Here is a 21241-nt window from a genome sequence, read left to right on the forward strand (position 1 = left end):
ATATCATGTCCCCTTAGGGACTCCATATATACTAATGTATACGTTGATATGGCAATTTATTTTTGGTTAATTTGACTGTAGTAGAATTTCCAGAAAGATGTGTGTATGTCTCGGCCCTTTATACAAAGTGCATGTTTGGCACTGAGAGTACTGGGCCCAGGGTTTAATTTCAGCAGCTGAAATACAACATTATACATATGCTACAGAGCCTACATGTTGAGGCTCAACAAAAAATATTATACAAAAAAAAAAAAAAAAAAAATGTCCTGCTAATGGTACAAAATGTAATTACACATGTACATACAGATCCATCTCACTTACCTTGATTTATTAAATAAGTGAACTGAAATTGTTTGTGTAGCATGACTCAAATTTCCCTGGGATTTTATAAAACTAAGTGTAGTTGTACATCTCTGGATTATCTGAATTCAGCATCAAATCTCTGATTCCCCTTCAATCCTGGATATTGCTATAACAGGGCCGTTGCTTGTGCCTTTCCCACTGAAAGTCACAGTAGTGGAATTGTTGAAGTTCTGATCAGTTCTAGGATCGTCCGTCTTGCCTTGGGAGGCCGGCTGGTAGGCAGCACCGTTGCTGGTGGTACCACCTGCCGATTGATGTCGTATTAGCCGCTTTCTGTAGTACATGACCGCCCCGACCACAGCCACCAGTATCAAGGTGAGCACCACCACCGCCACCTGCAGTCCTGTAATCTGGCCAACTTTTGCATTGGGTTGGGGCCGATCTGGAGTTACTTCGCCTTTGCCGACTGACGGGGTGTTTTTGGGTGCCGTGATCTGGCTGACAGTGGGTTCAGTAACGCTTGGTTCCGGCTCAGGATCGCCCAGATCCTCCTCGCCAGGCTGAGAAGTCACTGTCTGAGGGGGCAGCAGTTTATAGGCGGCCATTACCTGAGGGTACTCGTGCACGCCCACATGCTCGGTGGCTTGGCAAGTGTACTCCCCCATGTCGCTGGCGGAGACACTGAAGATGAGAAGGCCCTGGCTGTAGAGGTAGTGCTTCGCAGACGTCTGAAGTAGCTGCCCGTTGAAGTGCCAGTTCACTTGGGCTAGGTTTAAGTCCACCTGGCAGTCCAGTTGGATGTTGTTCCCGGGGGACACATGTACAGCTCTGGCCCTCATAGGGGCTACAGACAGAAATACATAAAAGGACAATTTCAGTACATAAGTTTTATTCAAACATTTGACCACACGCAAAAGCTAAAAATGTGATTAATACAGAGTTCATAGTGAAGACCTGCCTAATATATAGTGATTTAAATGATGATTCAATCCATGAAATGAAGGTGTAATTAAGCAATAAGCCCCGAGAGGCCGTAGGTTTTCTAAAACTGTTACTATAAATTCCTGGTAGAGTTTTATAAAGTAAAGGCACCGCAAAAAGAAATGTAACGATTTTTTCATTAGAGGGAGAGCAGCTTCACATAAGAGAACTTCTGACGGCAAATTTGAGGAAAAGTTGGTAAACCACCATTCTTACCTAATTTGAGGGTGCCGATTCTGAATATTTTGTTTACCAAGCTCAATTCTGAGTTCTAAGCCGCATAATCAGCATTTTAACATAAAATAGCGATTATTTTTGCTTATTTTTCCCTAAATTGGGTTGATTTCAAAAGTAATCACTAAAACCAAATAAAAGTGTTCTCTAAATACATGTTTGAGCATTAGCCATACTATAGTTTATTAACGTATTTAATGGGAACAGGATTACAGTTAACATGTAATAAACTCGGAAATTCTATTCAAAACACAACCATATTTTTATTGCTAACATAGTGAGTCACTCGTGGTGTTTAATGCATTTCATCACAATAACAAATTGCACAGATAACCTTCAACTCAGAATATATCCTACAGTACATATGAACTTAGATAGCGGGAATAAGCCTAATGCAGAACTGCATCTATTAAGATCGTCTTGGTAGTGTATAGGTCTAATTGAGTGCCTCACATAAGACGTTCGTGAGTAACACAGTTAAAAGGCTGCTGATGTGTGGATGCAATTCATAACGTTTTCTACATAGTTAAAATAATAAAGGTTGTACTTTTAATGTATGGGAAACACTGTCACTTGTTGGTGGGAGACCCTCCGATCCTCAACATCTAGAAGTGGCTCTGGCATAGTGTGGTCACGATACCAAAATTATGACTTCGATACAATACCTGCCATAAATATCTTGATACTCGATACTGAAACGATATCCAAATTCTAAAATATCTGTAAAAGAAAGAAAGCAGGCCTCCTCCAAGTGTATTGAGTCATTTGTGTTGAATTTGGTGCACTTTTGGTCAATTCTGGGTTTTAAACTTCCTACATAATTATTATGACCGCCGCTAGCGAAGCGGTCATATAACGATTGCCTGCTTTTGACTGTCATTTGTTGCACGTGCTACAAAAATCATTCTGTGCAATGGAAGATTTACCAACGTTACACCGGTCTGATACAGTTTTGCCTAAACATGCGTGAGACTGAGACGCCTGTTTATTTTGTTTTAAGTGCGTGCAGGGTGTGAGAGGGGAATCGATGTGCTTTGATTCCAGCTTGGTAGTTGTAGTCTGTGAAATTAAAAAGCACGTGTGTGTGAAGTATCCAAACAGACACCTTCATTTCCAATTCCAAAAATAATTCCGTGGAAATGCATGGATTCCAGTTGCTGCTACTGGAAGAAACTGAAATCCATGCATTTCCACTGAATTATTTTTGGAATCTGATCCCTTATCATACCTGTTCATTCTTACTCGTCGCTCGACTTATCGTGACTAAATTCAAGATGGCTGCAAACGCTAAACTTCGTGAAGATACTGTCTGCATAAATCGTCTTGTAAGTAAACTACCAGTGCTTTTTCAAAAGTTCTCAATGTCTCGTTTTAAATGTCAGGGCCCTCGGAAGTCTACCAGTGAAGTGTGGAGATACATTGAGCCTCGTAAATGGTGTAAAACAGTGATTTATTTGCATGGCTAGCCCGATGCCGAAGCACCACCATTGAAAAAGCTGTTGGTAGCATCGGCTAACTAGCGCCAGATTTTGGAGTGCAGGGGACAAGCCGAGATGGGCTATGAGACATACGTTCACACTCGGTATCATGTTTCAACACACTTTAGGTCAATATCACACCGGAATTCTCCTTTAAGCTACTGTGTAGTGGGTCCCATTTAGAAGTGGCTACTTAATTCGCGCTTTCCTTGACTCATGGAGCTGCGTGAATTTTATTACAACTTTTCGCCACGATATGGCAATTTAAGTCCGCTTGATACTGTAAGGCGTAAGCCATTGGTTCCCAAAGGAGATTTTATTTGTGTCGCCAGCATAGCCTATTGACAATTTATGTTGTAAATAGGCCTACCTGTAGCTTAGGGAAGCTAACAGCTTTCTATTAGGATCTAGTTTGTTAGTTACAGTTTTGTCATAACTCCCTGATGCATTTTTGCATTTAGAATAGCCAGAGCGTGGATATCTCAATCGGAAAATTAAAAAATATCGGGTGCCTATGGACTAGGCTGGGTGAACCCAGCCTGATCTGCCCGCTATTTATTTTTTGATTTCTTAAAAGACTGAGCTTGGTCTGGTGAAAGCCAGACTAGCCATGGACCTCAGTTACACAATGCAAGGGAACATGAATCAGCCTATATTTGCACGAACAATAACGGACGACAGCTCTTCAACTTTGGCCCGTTAAAATGTGTATGAACAGTCTAGCGACACATTTCATCAAGGCCCATTTGGACATGTCAGTTATTTGCACCACTGGTTAGATGTAAAACAGCATTTCGTTTCAGACTACTGTTACTTAATTTGTGCATTGACAATAAAGTATCACATGAACTAAAGATGACTAAAATCTTATGTAGAAGAAGAAACATTCACAAAAAATCCATCCATCCAAAAATGACCTTTGTTTTTGATAGCTGTTGAACACGGCATGGAACTGACAGAGATGTTTTTGTTTATAAATAAATAAATAAATAAATAAATAACATTATGCTGATACCTTTTGCTTTTCTCAAATACAATGTAGCCTACAGGTGTAAGTGACCTTTCATCAATCCAGTTGCAATGGATGAACTGTGATGAACTGCCCTACTTGTGATTGTTTAGAGATTTTAAAGGTTTTATAACAATGCTACATCTTCTTTGGCTATTCTACAATCTATTCACCTTTTCAGCACCAGTAGGCTACTTTCTGTGCAGCCTTGGCATTCAATGAGTTAGGGGGTGGGTCTTCAGGAGTTTTTGAAAATGGAGAGGGATGACCCTGCCCTTGTAGGAACTGGCAGTGTGTTCCACCAACGAGGAACAACAGATGAGGAAAGTTTGGATTGGCCTGAGCGCATCTGTTGCAATATCTGTGTGCATTCCCACATTAGGTCTATTTCTTTGATAGTCAACATCATTTGCTACCACATAACAAATAACAATACAAAAGTTTCTTACAAACTTTCCTGCATACTTCTTAAATGTGCTGCAGTCAGATGGGTGTCCTAAAGACATAACTATATCTTGAGCATCTATTACCAGCTTTGAATGAGCAGTTTTTGCAGTGATCACTACTGGACATTCCACATTAATCAGTTCATAGCTGAGGATTTGCCTGCTTTTCAGTCAATCACAATCAAGGACCGGAACTATCAGTTTTAGAATATCAGCCATTCATTCATCAGAAATTGAACCTACCTGACTTTGGACAAGAGGACGCATCTCCCTCTTTCAGGCTCTGAATCAAATTCCTGGAAAATGAAGAGAAGCAGATCAATTTCTGCAGCATTTCTGTTACTAGACAGTGAACTCACTAAAGCTAGTCAATTCAGACGTGAATTCATGTGACCAAAGAGGGGACCTTGCATGGGATTAAACATAGTAGCACATATGTAATGAGTTCCGGTGTACTCTGGGAATGGGAACAGAAAAACTAGAAAGAAGTGTCTGTTCATGTGGGCATAGAGAGAGGGCAGGATACCTGTCGTCTGTGTCTGGTGAGCGGAGCAGGGTGGAGCAGAGGGAAGTTGTGAGGCTCCAGGCGCAGTAGGGGTCTCTGGCCAGCACGCAGTCCAGACAGGAGATGTAGCGACCGCAATCACTCAGGGGCATCTGCACAGCACCGGACTCCGTGCCCGCATACAGCTGGCCCTGACCACAACAAACATGCACGTGGGCATTCATCACATGACACAGAGGAAAAATATTGATGACGAATTACTGACATTGTATTTCTGAAGTATTACAGACTGCACAAACAGGACCTATAATGAGACATCAAACGTCTATTTGTAGTGTAGCCTAATTTACAATACGTATCAAATTAAAACTTAAACATTGACAAGGCTTTTTGACTGGTACGTTTTGGACTGATGATCAAGAAAAGGTAATCTTTCCCATGAGGCTTGCATTTGCGCACCAAAATTCCTCTGAAATAATATGAAAAACACTATGTTCGATTCTAAAGATTTTATTTAGATAAATCTCTTCTTGTGTCATGCTCCTAAACTGAGCTAAACTGCATTGAAATAAAAACTTGACTTTCGAGAGACAGATAGATAGATACTTTATTGATCCCCAGGGGAAATTCAAGAATACTTATTGTATTACAGATGAATGAGAGAACAATTGTATACCTACTCAAACTAAATTTCACCCGAGTTGACTTGGAGCCTATGAACTAGTAGGAACCAGAAGCCCCTAACCATGGCACTGTGAGCTTTAGTTAGAAAATTAGCAGTAGTTTACCCTGACACACACACACACACACACACACACACACTCACACAGTTTGGTCACAAAGGCTTTAGCAGCTTATAGATTTTGCATTGAGAGTAACTCCACCAACCACGACTTCCCTAAAGAAATAATTAGGAGATTATACCCAAATCTTACCACCAGGTCAGGGCTGTCTTTGACCTCTGTACTCAAATGCAACACTTAGTTTGCGTTAAAATGCAGTTGCGTTAAAATGAGGCACTAAAAGTGCCATAGAGAGTGGCTATAAATGTAAAATGTAAAGCATAAATGTACATGTACTGCCTTCTGGTCACAGACAAAACAGAGGCTACAGTGAAACTGGATGAGTTAAGAGATAGCAATCAACAGCTTGCAGACAGGCACATGAACATATTTGCCTACCTGAGAGGTCATGTGTGTGTGTGTGTGTGCGTATCCAGAGGGGCAGGGAAGTGGCACGGGCATGTGTGTAAGATCCATCATGCGTAAAGAGTGCCACCAGAACCTTTTCATGGGCAGGACTTGTAGTTTTTGAAGCATGTATGTTTGTTTATGTATGTGCAGTGTGCACGTGTGATGACTGCTGCTGCGGTACTCCTTTGTGCTTATTGAAGGCACCTTGTAATATGGTTGTGTTTGTGGATTTTCTGTTTGATGGGTTGCATCCCGTCTCTTACCGTACTCAACGACAGACGGAGGACCCTAATGGCTTCTGACGTCTCAAACAGCTGCACCTCCTCAATGATATGCATCTCCCCGTCGTAGTTCACAGCTTTCTGAACAAAGCCATTCTCTGGGGGGAGGAGAGAGGGAAGGCTCTTAACGACAAGCTCGCCAAATCATCAGACAAGTGAAGTCTTTTTAAAAAGAAGTGGGATTTCTTCAACCTTCTTATTCTGACTGGCAACTTTAACTAAAAATATAAATACTACTAGGCAGGGCAGCATCAATGATGCTCAGTGGTGGAATGTAAAATACTACAAATACTTCGTTACTGTACTTAAGTAAATATTCCACGTATTTTTACTTTACTTAAGTAGAATTTATAGTGCATACTTTTGACTTTTACTTCGTTACATTTTACAGCAATTATCTGTACTTTTACTCCACTACATTTTTACAACACCATCGTTCCTTTTTACGATACATTTTATGATCAGATTTTTTTTTTCTCTCTGACAAACACGTTTGTTTTACCAGGGGACGGGGTTGCTACCACAGGTTCTGGAGCGCTACGTGCCCAGCTTCTAAATCTTTGAAACATAAGCTTCTAGTCTAGACCAGGCAAAGCGTGAGCTTGTAGCCATCTGCATTCGGTAGGCTATATTCACCAGACCCATGGCTACACTGGACATGCAACTGTGTTCTGTGCCTTTCTCTGTCTGTTATCTGCAGCGTTAGGGCCTCCTCTCCGATGAGATTGCTATCCGCGGATCAGCGAAGTTACAGGCTATGCCCATGCTTCGGTCACACGTCTGATCATTTGCGGCACAAATAAATGGTAGACTATTATAGAACCGCTGGCCGGAAAAAAACGTAGCATTTTCCAGATTAGAAAATATTTATTAATTGTGTGTGATCAAATAAAGAGGCATAGCCTACAATTGGGGGGGTAGAAATGTGAGCGCTCATTCAATGTCTATGTGCGTCTGCGCAAGTGAAACTGAACCTAATCATAAAGACACCTTTCTCAGCAACTTTTCTGTTCAATCAGCAGAATTGGCATTACGATCCACCCGACGTTTCCCTGGTCTACCCCGTTAAACTTCAGGCTCTCGTGTTTTGCTGAATGATATACTCAGCAGATCACCCTAGTAGATAACCAGAATTACAGTCTCTAGAATTGTAGGTCAGAATGTAAACTGGGCCACAGATGGTAAGCACAATTGCATTAGCTTAAAACTATCTAGTCGAATATAGCCTAACCTAAAACTAGCTTAATTAAAATGCCACAGCCCATACTATTTTTTCTTTTAGAATATAGATATTAAGAGAATAAATCATTATGCAAATACTTTTACTTTTAATACTTAAAGTACATTTAAAAGCAGGTACTTTTTACTTTTACTTAAGTAGGGTTGTCATTGTGGTACTTTTACTAAAGTAAATATTTCTCTGTGTATTTGTACTTTTACTTAAGTACTGAGATTCAGTACTTCCTCCACCACTGATGATGCTTAACTAGGGATCTTTCCAAGACACAAACACACTTCAAATACTCCTCGTCACCATGCTTGAGTGACATAATTACAATGTTCCGGAATGCTGATTTGTTAATGTCAGTCAGAGAAACATACCAGTGCCGATAAACATCACAGGGTGCGTTTGGCCGTCCAGTGCGACCACGTTGTCTACCACGATGCGGGTGAAAGCTGCCCCCCTCTTCAGCAGCAGAGGGGTCCCGGTCAGGGGCCGCACAGCGTCGTCCATCAGCGGCCGGTCCCGGATGAACTGCAGCGTCTTGTCCGGCAGGTCCAGTGAGCGGGTCATGCCCTGGCTTCTGGCTGCATCATTTATGCACTGAGGGGAAAGGGTAATGCATGATTACAATGAAGGAGGGACATTTAGGGAAGGAAGTGGGAGTCTTTGAAAATGCAGATGCTTGACAAAGCTTCACAACATCACACTAATGAATCTGTTCAACAGATGGAGCTACTGTACTGCATAGAGAGACAATCAATGTTGTGACTTGCAATAATGCTTCTGAGGAATTCAATCTCCTCGTCGTTTTTTTGTGGTATAGGTGACAGACAATAGCCTTGACTGCTAGTGCATGGGTGGTATAGAGAGAACAAGAAGAACTGGCTTGGTGGTAATGAGTATAATAAAACACTTCACTTCACTGTGGTTTAGAAGTTCGAATGTCTGAAGTTTAATGTTTAGAAGGATAAAGTAGTTGTCTGAAGCATTCTCAAACGTGATAAAGATGATGACAAGGAACAAAGAGATGAAGGTGAGATTTCATATTCTGGTGGGTGGGGAAGTTGGACAGGGGGGTGGGATTTTGCTTAGGGCACTAAAACATGAAGAAACTAAAGGAGGGCGGCGGGGATTTCGCCAAGGATTTTACCGGCAAAATGCTCACGAGCAAGATTACAACTGTGAAGTAACACAGGCTGACAGCCTTCTTAAGAGGCCAAGGGGGAATTACAGGGCACTCACCGCGCCTGGCCGGGGGGAGGGCACGTCCCCGCTGAACATCACCCACTTAATGTGGGACGTCTCGACAGACACCGGGGTCTTGTATTTGCCCGTGGAGAACACCTTTTTGATGGCCGAGATGCTGTACGCGCACACAGCAGACAGGTCAGATGATTCGCTGCATCAAAGAAACACAAACACAAAACCCAGACTCGCAACGTTACTGTAGTAATTTACTGTAGTAATTACAAGGCACGCTGTGTGCATGATCTAAGCTACTCTTTGTGGCTGCAAAGCTACAAACCCCCCCCCCCCCCCCCCCCGCCTCGGTAACAAAGAGCGACAAAATACAGCTCTACCAGTGTGCCGCAAAAGTGACAAACAACAACAACACAGACATCTCCAAATTGCTCTGAGGCCTCTTATTTTCACAGTGGCGTGTGTGGAGGTCGGAATGCTGGTGACACTCACGACTGGGGGGTGAAGACTGCGTAAAAGACGCCAGACTCCCAGATATCTCCGCTGAGCAGGAAGACGTCCTGGACGATGTAGGGCAGGCTGGGTTCAGGCACAGAGCAGTCCAGACGCGCCTTCAGGAAGGACGTCCACTTCCTTTGCAGGGTTCGCTGGCCGCCCATGTCCTCCTGCAGACCGAGTACAAACACAGATAGTCCAGCTTTACTGATTATATTCAGACTGATGTCTGGTGAACCCAGATAAAGTTGTTAGCAAAGAATTCAATGTAACAAATTTCATTTTAATTTCACTGCTGGTTACAACCCCTTTGGAAATTGGAAGTGAATGAAATGTCCCCAGAACCATTCTCAATCTCAATTCATATTCGAAAAGCTCCCTGCTTAACTAATAATGCTCAACTCCCTGCTCTACAAGATATCTATTCCAGAAGAGTACTCCTAAGAGCCCAAAAGATTCTGAAGGACTCTTCTCATCCTAACAATGGATTATTCCTACCGCTGAAATCAAGAAGACGCCTATGTAGTCACAAAGCCAGAACTGAGAGACTCAGGAGAAGTTTTTATCCCCAGGCCATCCGAACTCTGAACTCACACTATACTGACTTTGCACTCATTCACTACTCAGCACTCATGACCCCCCCCCCCCACACACACCTACAAGACTTTTAGCACTTTTACATCCCTCTCCCTATGCTACAGACCTTTTATTTATTTTCTTATTTTATCACACGTCAAAACACACACACATATCTGACTTTCTCCAACTTTTGCACATCTCCATAGAACTTTTATTTATTATTTTTGATTTCTCCTCCATCTACCCATGTCCTTGATTGCCTAGCCTTTCTGCCCCCCCCCCCCCCCAACACACACACTTACATCATCACTGTCATCACTTCACATACATACAACACACTGCTTGCTACAGTAAGCCTCCTCTACATACTTGCTGCACACTGCCCCCCCCCCCTACATACACAGCACATTGTCTTCAGGATCTTCTCCAACACACATCCTCTACATACTTACAGCACACTGCCCCCACCTACACACTACACACACACACACAGTCACTGCTCCACTCCCCTCCCACCCACACACACATCTTCACTGTCATCACTCACATACATCATATATACAGTACTCTGCTTGCAATAGTAAGTCCCTGCCCCCCCGCCCCCTACATACACAGCACATTATTTCATCAGGAAGCTTCTCCAACACACATCCCCAACATACTTACAGCACACTGCCCACACACACACTACACACAGTCACTGCTCCACTCCCCTCCCGCCCACACACACATCTTCACTGTCACTCACATACATCATACATCCAGTACTCTGCTTGCAATAGTAAGTCCCTGCCCCCCCACATACACAGCACATTATTTCATCAGGAAGCTTCTCCAACACACATCCCCAACATACTTACAGCACACTGCCCCCCCCCCCCCCCCCCCCAATACACAGCACATTGTCTCATGAGGAAGCTTCCCCAACACACATATTGCACACTGCCCTCCCCCCACATACACAGCACACTATCCCATCTCCCCTGTCATCCCCCCAACACACACACCAAGACCCCTGGCAGTTGGGTTAGCCCCTTGAGCCGTGGATCTGCCCAAGGTTTCTTCCTTGGTAAGGGAGTTTTTCCTTGCCCCTGTTGCTCTTGGGTGCTCCTTGTTGGTGCCCCCCACCCAATCCCAATCCTCCACCACCTTTTTTATGCAGCCCCCCCCCCCATTAATGCACAAATAGGCTGACACCAGACATAATTTCACTGCATTTCTTACTTCCAGTAACTATATGCATGTGACAATAAACTTCCTTGTATCCTTGTATCCTTGTAAAAGCGGCCTGGTCTGGTGTTAGCCAGGCTAAGACTGTCGCCCACTGCTACGTACATTTCCAACTCCCTGAAATTTCTTTTGGGTCTTGTGGCATGACAAAATACAATCACACTTGAAACTTTGTACAAATCTATGTATATTACACAAGAGAGATATATAAAAACACAACACAACATCAAAAGATGTGCTCCAGTGAGCTTACCTTGCAGACTCGGGCCACTCGAGACACCATGAGCTTGTTGTAGAAGTCGTACTCCACGGCGTTCTCGCTAAAGAACAGGTAGACCTTATCGTCATCCCCATCTGTGCTGTCTTCACTCTCAGGGATCAGGTCCATGTACACAAAGTTGGGTTCTGGAGGGGAAATGGGGGGTGTATTCACTGCATGCTACTGAAAAGGGCTCCAGGTAACAGGAGCTGTTAGCATACCTGAGATACCCCTGTGTTCTTTTCCAGGGACACATACATTAGATGGCATTCTTTGGACCACGGTACACTGCATGACATACATCATGGGCAAGTATATTCATGTAGACTAGTGCAACAGAGCTGGCCTGTTTGTGGAAGACTCTGCCACACTGCAGAACATTTCTGAGGCTACCGACCACAGTGTTAATTTATTGCAGGGGAGAGACATGCCAGGCATTCCACCCTCAGTAGGAGACTGTTTACTCCATAGGGTTTAGAGCTCAATAGTTAAATTGGTGACTAATTAAAGCTACCGTGTGGGAAGCTGAATAATTCCTACCTCTTCCTGGTCAAATACTTTCAGTGTAGCTATGCCATGACAAACATTGCAACAAAAAGGCTGCATACTTTGCCTGCTGTTGGTGTACCATTCTAAACTACATAAAAAGTGAGATAAGTTCACTGCAATATAATGTTGTAAATATAGGCTCTATAATAGTGTTTTAAAATAAATAGACAAAACAGAATATGCAAGTGTTTTAAACATTGAATAGACTTGTGTTGTGTATTCATGGACGGCCGAAGTAATGAAAGTAAAAAAAAGAGGCTCACCGTTGAGCCAGGAGCTTTTGAACTCGGTGCGGAGTGTTGTCTGGGAGCTGCGCAGCACCACTGGCTCAGAGCCCAGGAAGTTGATTGAAGTGGCAGAGTAAAGGTCATTACCTGAAGGACAACATGGCATGATGAAAATAAATAACAGAGAGAGAGAGAGAGAGAGAGAGAGAGAGAGAGAGAGAGAGAGAGACAGAGACAGAAACACAGAGAGAGCGAGAGAAAGAGAGAGAGAGAGAGAGAGAGAGCGAGAGAAAGAGAGAGAAAGAGAGAGAGGAGGAAATAAAGAAAGGAGAACATATTTGGACATATGAGCACAACATGAGACAACAAACAATACTTAGTAAATTGATTATCTGTTCTTCAAATACGAGTTTAAGTACATTTTGCAGTTTTGTAAACAAATGTATTTTTGTTTTAGGGCTGGGATAAACGATTATTTTTTAAACAATTAATCTAGCGATTATTTTGTTCGATGCATCGATTAATCTAACGATTCATTTTTTTTCTCTTTTTTTTCAGTCCGATTCGATTTCGATTCGATTCTCTCCCCATTAATTCACTAATACCAACTTATACATGTTTATTTACACATCTGAATGAAAAAAAACATGAATTCTTTAACATTGCAATAGGTTTATTGCTCTTAAGATTCCAAAATAAAAGACTATACTAGTGCAAAGATGCAAAGTTCAGTAGGCTAGTGTATGTCTAACGTCATTTTAAGACGTTCGTGTGGGAATCCTTGCAATTAACATTAACACAGTTAAAAGGCTGCTGATGTGTGGATGCAATTCATAACGTAGTTAGTTCAAATAACGGTTCGTACTTCTCCTTTGGACAAGCACTTTTGAGTCTTGGAAAACACTTTTCCATTTACATCGGGATTTTGCAAACATTCAGAGTCAATAAAATGAGCCCTGCATGAATAACGAATAAGCAGCTGCAAGTAAGCATGCTAAACTTGACACCCAAACAGTATTCTAACGTTAGCTTTGAGCTTGATTGCATACTGTAACTTAACTTAGTACATTGAGGAGACTGAACTATGTTGTGATAAGACCTTAGCAGAGTTTACTTTAACTTTAATGCAGCAGTTTTAATGCTGCAAATTTGTGCAGCATGGTCACGATGCTAAGCGGATTTAATAGCAATGTAGCCCACTGTGTTCTATGCAGTGCTTCTATGTGGCAACAACAATCCTTCAACAATCGTGAATATTTTGTTAAATGCACATGCAGAGGAGGAGCAGCGGGCTCGTTACGAGAGAGAGCGGGCGGGGCGAGGAAAGGCTGTGTGAGTAAAAGGTGCAGCTCAATGAAATTATTTTATCTTCTCTTTAATTTAAATAGTAGGCCTACAATATAGAACATCAATGTGTGGTGGCCGGTTTTGATTTCGTGGTGCCCAGCCACAGATTAGTCAACGTATGGAAAACACTGAAGGTGTAAAATTAAAAATATTTAGCAGCACACGTTATGCTTGACGAATCGACGCTCACATTTTGCGTCGACGTCATCGATTACGTCGATGCGTTGTCCCAGCCCTATTTTGTTTGAATTTTAACCCTTGAGCTTAGCACACTATCTGCATTTCTGTGTACATATGACTGAGCCACACTTTCCAGATTTCGAGAGAGCAGTGATTTGTAATTCCATACTTTTTTTTTTTTTTTTTTTTTTTTTTTTTACTTTTCACACCTGTGCAATAAACCCAGATCAACAATACAGATCTCTTCTTCACCTCCTTGCAATGGGCGTTTCAGCACTATGTGCCAAAAAGGCAGAGAACATGAGGAAGCACGTACCGACCATAAGGGAGGAGTATCTCTGGAAGGGATCGAAAGGACACTTCCCTTTCCCCTCTTCAGGCATGTCCCTTAGTTTCAGCTGTCCATCAGCAAATGTCTGTCAACACAAACACACACAGTGTAAAAGAAGTACCAGTTCAGTCTTAATACAACCCTGATGTTGAGATCAGCCAAAACCTGTTCTTTCTTACCAGGTAGTCACAAGTGGGGCTGAAGGCATTGGTCCCACACACATACATACTGGTGGTGTTGATTTTATGAAGAGTCCGGATATAGTTTCGACACTCAATCTGTAAAAGGATGCACACGTCAAGCTTGTGTTGAAATACTGACTCCAGTTGATCTACCTAAATCTGTGGGCTGCAGAGTGAAATTTGGCTGGAGTTGGTTGATTTCGGCACAGTTAATTGACCTGAATTCCAAATAAGCACACCTGGAACAACCAACATGCCCTTGCAATTTCTCTGTGCATTGCCAAGTTTAGCGAAGACAAGGACCAAAGACATAAATAATGGCTCGTGCAGATGCATGAAGACATGATTTTTTGGGATTCTTTGTTTGCAGTGATCCAGGGAGAGCAGAAAGTAAACTTACATCAGCATTCTTTCCCTTGTAGGTGCACTCTTTCTGTTTATCCTCTGGAACACCCCAATGTACCTGCAGTAACGAAAAGAATATTCACAGAGGCACAAGGGCAGGCATATTGGGCTACTGCTACATTCCCTCAGCCCCATCACTACCACAATTGGGTGCACCCACAAACAAACAGATTTGTTTAAAGTAAGAGCCCAAGCAAGACTGGCAGGTAGACAATGCACCGCCCGATTAAAAAAAAACAAAAAACACAATAAGCAAATCACTATGGATGACATACTGATGTAGTTATATCCCGCCTACTTGACCGACAATCGATCGAATCAAAATTGGACTTAAAAAACAAATCAAATCTGAATTTGAAAGAAGAAATACTACCAATTTCTACAAATGCACTGTTCTGTACTGTCATTTATTCAAAGAACACTGCAAGAAAGCTTCAATGCAAGTCCCTAGTTTGTAAAACATAAGAGTGAAGGGAGAATCATACAGCAGATTTCATCTCAGAGATGTCGCTAATGTTGAGGGCGTAGATGGCTTCCCTGGCCCCAAGCATCAGCAGGCCCAGGTCTTCCCTCAGCAGCATGGTTGTGTAGTTCCACACGCCAGCCTCTTGGAACAACTTGGCATGTGCATCTGAAGAACCAATTCATAAACCCAATCAGCTTTTAATCTCATTTCCATAGCACTTCAGAAGTGAGAATATGAAAACATAGTCGAAAATGCCAAATCAATCTAAAGGGGCCACCCCTTACCCTGGTGGAGGATGCTCTTCCGAGGCACAAGGGTGTCAGTGGTGGGCTGACCATGTGCAATGGTGAGAAGAGGTGCACACAGTAAAGCCAGCAGAGGAAGAAAAGGCATGGCTCTCAGCCCCACATTTAGTCCTGTGCGCGATCAGCTTCAGCACAGAGGGAAGACAACTTGCACGTCCAACGCTCCACACGACTCCCACACAGTCTAGTTCTGATGGTTTAGTCTTGTTAGCATCCACAGCTAGGTTGGGATAAGGCTCCAGTGTGAATTGGTACGGCTGATTGGCTCGTGAGTGCAGCGCTGAACCATTGCGGCGATGGTGCAGAGACCTCCCAGCAATAAGGTTAATGAAGGTTTTCTATCCAGAAGAGCTCATGTGAGGGCTGTCATTTGGACCTAAAGAAAGACAAAAATGGATGAGACTCTGAAATTGAACACTGGTATCAAAGCTAACAAATGGAAACTGTGGCATTTACACATGCGGTATGAGGTACTCTTCACTGTCAACACCGTTCAGCCAAGACCAACCTGAGACAAAAGCTGTGGTTTTTGTTAGAGGACAGAATAACGACATCTTCCATTTGGTTCTTTGGAAGGCAATGGAATGGGGATTACTGCGCACACACATACACTACCACAAACAATAATCTACTTTAGAAGTAGCCTATTTACATATAGGATATAGGCCAACTTTCTCACAAATATTCTAACCTATGGGGAAAAAAAACAGAAAAAACAAAAAAACCACCAAGAGAAAGAAAAGAAACCACAAAGTGGAATGTTTGGAGTCTTAGATTCTGTGTTTGAGACAGAGGTGAGCATAAGTCCTTGTTAACAGATGACTTTTCACCTGCACGTGGAGCAGTTCCAATGCTCAACTCCTCCAACTCCTCAGACCCCCCCCCCACCTCAGGTTCAGACTCGCGCCAAAGACAAGCTCCAACCCGTTGCTGTCTGCAACTCTGGAGAAGGATGGGAATGCCGGGCATAGCTTGCACCTGAGGCACAAAGTTACACGCCACTACAACATCCTATTATTTCATGTTTTTACTGCCAGTGCTTGGCAAGAACATTGTTCAAAACAAAAGGGAGGAGATGACGAGAGGAAGGGAGGGAGGGATAGATGGACAGAGGGAGGGACAGAAAGAAGGAAGTAAGACAGGAAGGAAGGCAGGAAAGACAGAATAAAAGGGGACAAAAAGAGTCAAAGAAAAGACAGTCATATTGTGTCAGTCATATCATACTGATAGATATTCTTCAAATGGTAAACATATCTTTAAACATGTGTATTCCCAAACATGACCTCTTGATATGTTCAATCAGTTGGCCTACATTAAATGTATTTATAGGCAAATGGGTAGCAAAAGTAAACAACTTTTAATTGGAATCACAATTTGAACTAATTAGCTAATTGTAAAGGCTGCATGTAATTGTGCTGCTCGCAACTGAACTCAATGGTCTTATCACTATCTATAATTTTTATTCATGCTATCCTCCATGTGGTACAGACAGTGAATCTAACCAAACAGGAGTGCAAATTCTCATCAGTGCTTTTCTTGTGTTTCTCATGCATTAGGCATGCTCACCAAACTTCAAGTGAAATGTGACTTTGACAAAAATGATATCGCAAATCAAATATAGCAATGTCTGTCCAAAGAAAATCACAAGTAGATATTTTCTCCAAATCTTGCAGCCCTACACACCCACAAGGAACATATACACAATAGGCCCACACAAGGAACATACGTACACAAGTTTCATTTCAATTCCAGCCTTTCATGCTTCTTTACAACACGCGTCATGCCAGTGCTCTGTTGTGTGAAATGACTGGCAGAGCAGATTGCTCTTCAAAACACAAGACCAACATAATACATGGAGTGATGTCATGTCATTCACCCAAAGGGAGGAGGACTAATGCTGTTGTTATGCACAAATGGCCCATGGCATGGAACAAATAAACTGTCAGCTGTCACAATCAACACTGTCTAATAACTCAGGACAGAAATACACAGCTTACCAAGTTACTCACTCAACTCCAATAACTAACTCTCTATCTCTATCACACTCTATCACAGCCGCTTGCACACACATTGAAAAGCAACTTCACTAAAAGTCAGACAAGAAACCTGAGCAGGTCCATGGAAAATGAAAGTACAGCAGCATGCACTGTAAAATACATCATCAGTGATGTATTAATATCCCTTGTGGGTGAGAAATGGTTGAATGATTACACACCACAATGCATAATTTTAAACAGAGTGCCCTCATTCAATCGTACAGAGTCCTGCTCAAGTACCTGTACAGCCAGCAAGACCAGCTTGAAAGTAAAATAGGGAAAGGTCTAACAAATTACTGAACATGAACTTGCAAGAAAAACCACCCTTATTTATCAATGTTGCCATGCATGTCAAAGGAAACACAGCATCGAACCTCCTACAGTTCAGGTCACCTGAATGAAGACTCATTATGTTAATCATTTAGGCCAAGGCTATTACACAAGCTACAATAATCAGAGACTTTAACAATAGCTTGACACAAAGAGTGCCATTTCATAAGCAATATGTATTTTATGTATCACTGTTAAAGAGTACATTAGCAGAGTGGTCAAATATATTTTAGCAACAGGTACCACATCAGTCACTGAGGGGCATAGCAGAATTAAAATGGTATGATGAGAAACCTGGATATTTGGGGAATAGACTGAGGAGCTGAGGTACTAAGACAGGTACTAAGACGCACCTGTTTCATGCTTAGGGCAGATCTTGCACCTAAAACATGGCATTGTTATAATATGTAAACATGGCCACACAAATGAATATAAGCCATTTTGCTGAGCACAGGAGAGCTGTCAGGTAACCTGGGGGGTATTCCAAGTATAATGTTTACCTAATGTAGGTGACAAACCTGGGTAAGTTAACTCAGAGTAAGTGTAAACCTCCTACAACAAGAACCATACGGCATTGTTTTGTTAGGAGAATGAAGCCATACAGCTTTTCTATTAGGAGGTTTACCCCTTACTCTGAGTTAACCTACCCAGGTTTGTCTCTAAACCACGTACTTGGAATACCCCCCTGAGCTTATGGGAAGTTCGAGAAAAGGTGGCAGTATCATGTAAAAACATGGAAGTGCTATGATTAGGTAATCCGGAATATGTATGGTGCCTGTTTTGTGGTGAAAATGTTCAGCAATGTTAAGCAGGGGTAAAAGATTGTGGTTAAATACAGCAATAGGAAAATGTTAAGAAACAATAGAAAGAACAAAAAATACACAGTCCTCACCAATAGTAAGATAACCAAAATGTACACCTGCAAATTTATACAGCCAACAATAATGTACTATGTCTGTACAAAATAAAAACAAAAAACAAAACAAACACACTCAAACCTGGACTTAAAGGTGGATCAAGTTGCAACACACTGAAAACACAAATTAGTAATCTTGCTACCTCTGATCTCTCCCTGTTCCATCCTGATCGAGGACCCCTACACCTATAGGGCCTACTTTAGACATTATTTTCTAGGCATTAACTTATGACAACAGAATGACCATAAGCCTATCGCAAAAAAGGCAGCCGACAGAAAACTCCACTTCACAGATGCAAACAAAAGAATGGAGCTGGTCTGATTTTTAAAGAATGCTCACTGAAGGACAGCCTAAAGTAGAACACTGTGAGAGTTTTTCCTGTAAATTATCAACCAATGGATGAAGCAAGAGAACTACACGAAGCTGTTCAACAGTGGGCTTGGGCAGGAAGTTGGTAGCAGGAGGCTGCTCACCTCTGACATCCCTTGTGTCATTATCCACTATTGTTATTAGACTTGGTGGTGGAAACACACCCTACACAGGAAAAGGTTTTGGGTTTGTGTGCTCAGATAGCCATGATGGGCACATTGACTTCTGTGAAAATAATGTGTGTGGTAGTGCTAAGCCTGTATGTGGTTGAAATGAGGTAAAATGAAGACTCACGTTCAATACAAAAGCTTCATTATTTTGTATTAGCCCAATGTCCCAGCATTGAAAACAAAAAGCTGTAACCAGTGGTGGTGGTGGTGTAAATGAAACATCAGGGAAACAAGCTGAGATGCATGGGATTTACGTCAAGACCAGAGGGTGTGTACTCTCATGGTAAAAGGCAAGTCATAACATGAGTGGCTGAGGGTATAAAGACAAAAGAAAACATGAATAACTTGAGAAACATGTGAAGTACAGGGAGGAGCACTTTCTCTAGTAACGCAACTTATTAGTCATCCGTTATGCACCAATTTCAGTGTGTCTCAATGCATTTAATTAACGTTAATGAACCAGTGTATGCTAGACACCGCTGAAACAGAGGCTACTATTTTTTTCGTCCTCCTAAATGAATGGAGAAAATGTACGTTACGCGCGCCAATTTACTAACATTACCTTGACCTAGTTTGCCACCTTCTAACTCAAAGCCAAAATGACTCTGAATCACAAACAAGTTATTAGCAAGGCTAACTAGGCTAAGGTGTAAGATAACACAGTAATCTTATTAGCAGTAACGTTAGCGTTACCGACCACAAAGATTTATCACTGACCCGACTAGCCAAATTGGGGACAGAAGGAGAGAAGTTGCTTCTCTTTGGCAGAATGTGAAAGGACAACACTGATCCACTAACGTCAACGTTACACAAACTACAGATTTACGTTGTTGTTGTAGTAAACACATTTGAACGAATAACGTAACATAAACCAGCTTCAATTATTAGCCACCATAGCTAACACGAAAGTTAAGGTAGACGTGTTATATTTTACGACGTTTAAGTAGACTATAATTAAGCAAATCCCAACGTTTCTAATGTTACCAAAAACTAAGGTGAACGATTCGAATCAACATTGATCAATGTTAGATATTCCTAGGTTGTTTGTTGCCATTTTTAACTCGTCATCTTAACGTTAACGTTAGCTTGTTTGGCAACTTTAGCTCGTTAAGTATACGTTAACTTACGTTGTCTTTAACCTAGACTAACCAATGGGTTGTCATCCACAGAGCCAAGTTACGTTGTCGGTCGCTATATTTATAGCAACCATGACATTGACTAAATGTACTTACCTTTCTTGACAAAGTGAAGTACTCCGTGAAGTTTATATAATGTCACCAGTTTGCAACCAACTTCAAGCGACCTTTTAAACGTTTCTCCATACTGACCGATGTTGTTGACTCTAAGTTACGTTACCACACCTGACTGACTGACTGAAGGAGGGAGGGCTAAGCGTCTGGAATCACGTGACGAAATCTGCAGGTGTGTAGTTGTTTTCTAACGTAATTTTTCCCATGGATTTGCCCACTTATCTTGAAGCATTCATCTAAGGGAATGGGAGGGAATTTTAAAATAGCTTTGGGGGGGCTTTCGCTCACCTGTGATAGGCGTCCGCTCATGTTGAATCAGAATTCATAGATCTGATTAGAAAGGCGCATGCACAAATAGACGAAATTTGGGGGATGTAGGCTACTAGCCTACATCTAACCTCAATACTAATATTAATAGGTTGGACGTAGCCTACCTATTATTAGATGCAGGCTTCCTCTGCCTCTGCTCTCAAAGTGCTGCCCAGGACGTTATCAATTTAAAAGCAGAGTAGCCGCACACTCTGATCATTTCATTTTCCTGTATCATGCCTAGCGTGCCATCTAGCGGTAAATAATAACTACAGCACCACGGTCCAACAAATCAAAAACAGTCTACTGCAACACTACAATTTAAAAGTAGAGTAGCCGCACACTCTGATCATTTGATATATATTTATTAATGACATTTCGGCGCACAGCCTTTATCCAGAGCCTATATACGGCTCTGCCTTGATCATGCCTAGCGTGCCATCTAGCGGT

General features: G+C 42.1%; 1 protein-coding gene across 2 annotated transcripts; it reads right to left on the reverse strand.

Moving 5' to 3' along the window:
- Positions 1–20631, reverse strand: si:ch211-129c21.1 (uncharacterized protein LOC563087 homolog). 2 transcript variants are annotated; one of them, XM_042057963.1, is made up of 16 exons: positions 20465–20631; positions 19357–19542; positions 15390–15786; positions 15125–15270; positions 14635–14697; positions 14232–14330; positions 14038–14137; positions 12231–12341; positions 11413–11564; positions 9348–9520; positions 8898–9054; positions 8033–8255; positions 6413–6528; positions 4978–5147; positions 4695–4747; positions 1–1147 (listed from the first exon to the last, which is right to left on the reverse strand). In XM_042057963.1, the coding sequence occupies exons 3-16, from the start codon at positions 15496–15498 to the stop codon at positions 435–437; spliced, it is 2385 nt and encodes a 794-aa protein (XP_041913897.1). In that variant the 5' UTR covers positions 15499–15786; positions 19357–19542; positions 20465–20631; the 3' UTR covers positions 1–434. The 2 variants fall into 2 exon arrangements, with proteins under 2 accessions (XP_041913897.1, XP_041913896.1); XM_042057962.1 differs by lacking the exon at positions 19357–19542.
- Between the last annotated feature and the right edge of the window lie 610 nt (positions 20632–21241).

The sequence above is a fragment of the Alosa sapidissima genome, chromosome 12, assembly GCF_018492685.1.
Source record: "Alosa sapidissima isolate fAloSap1 chromosome 12, fAloSap1.pri, whole genome shotgun sequence".
NCBI classification, from domain to species: Eukaryota; Metazoa; Chordata; class Actinopteri; order Clupeiformes; family Clupeidae; genus Alosa; species Alosa sapidissima.

Bases quoted from the DNA above. Each gene is read 5' to 3' on its own strand.
- si:ch211-129c21.1 (XM_042057962.1), bottom strand. From the start codon at position 15,498: ATGCCTTTTCTTCCTCTGCTGGCTTTACTGTGTGCACCTCTTCTCACC. The intron at 9,521-11,412 runs GTAAGCTCACTG...CTCGGTCTGCAG, and splicing joins GAGTGGCCCGAGTCTGCAAG to GAGGACATGGGCGGCCAGCG. The intron at 8,256-8,897 runs GTGAGTGCCCTG...CTTTCCCCTCAG, and splicing joins CCTCCCCCCGGCCAGGCGCG to TGCATAAATGATGCAGCCAG.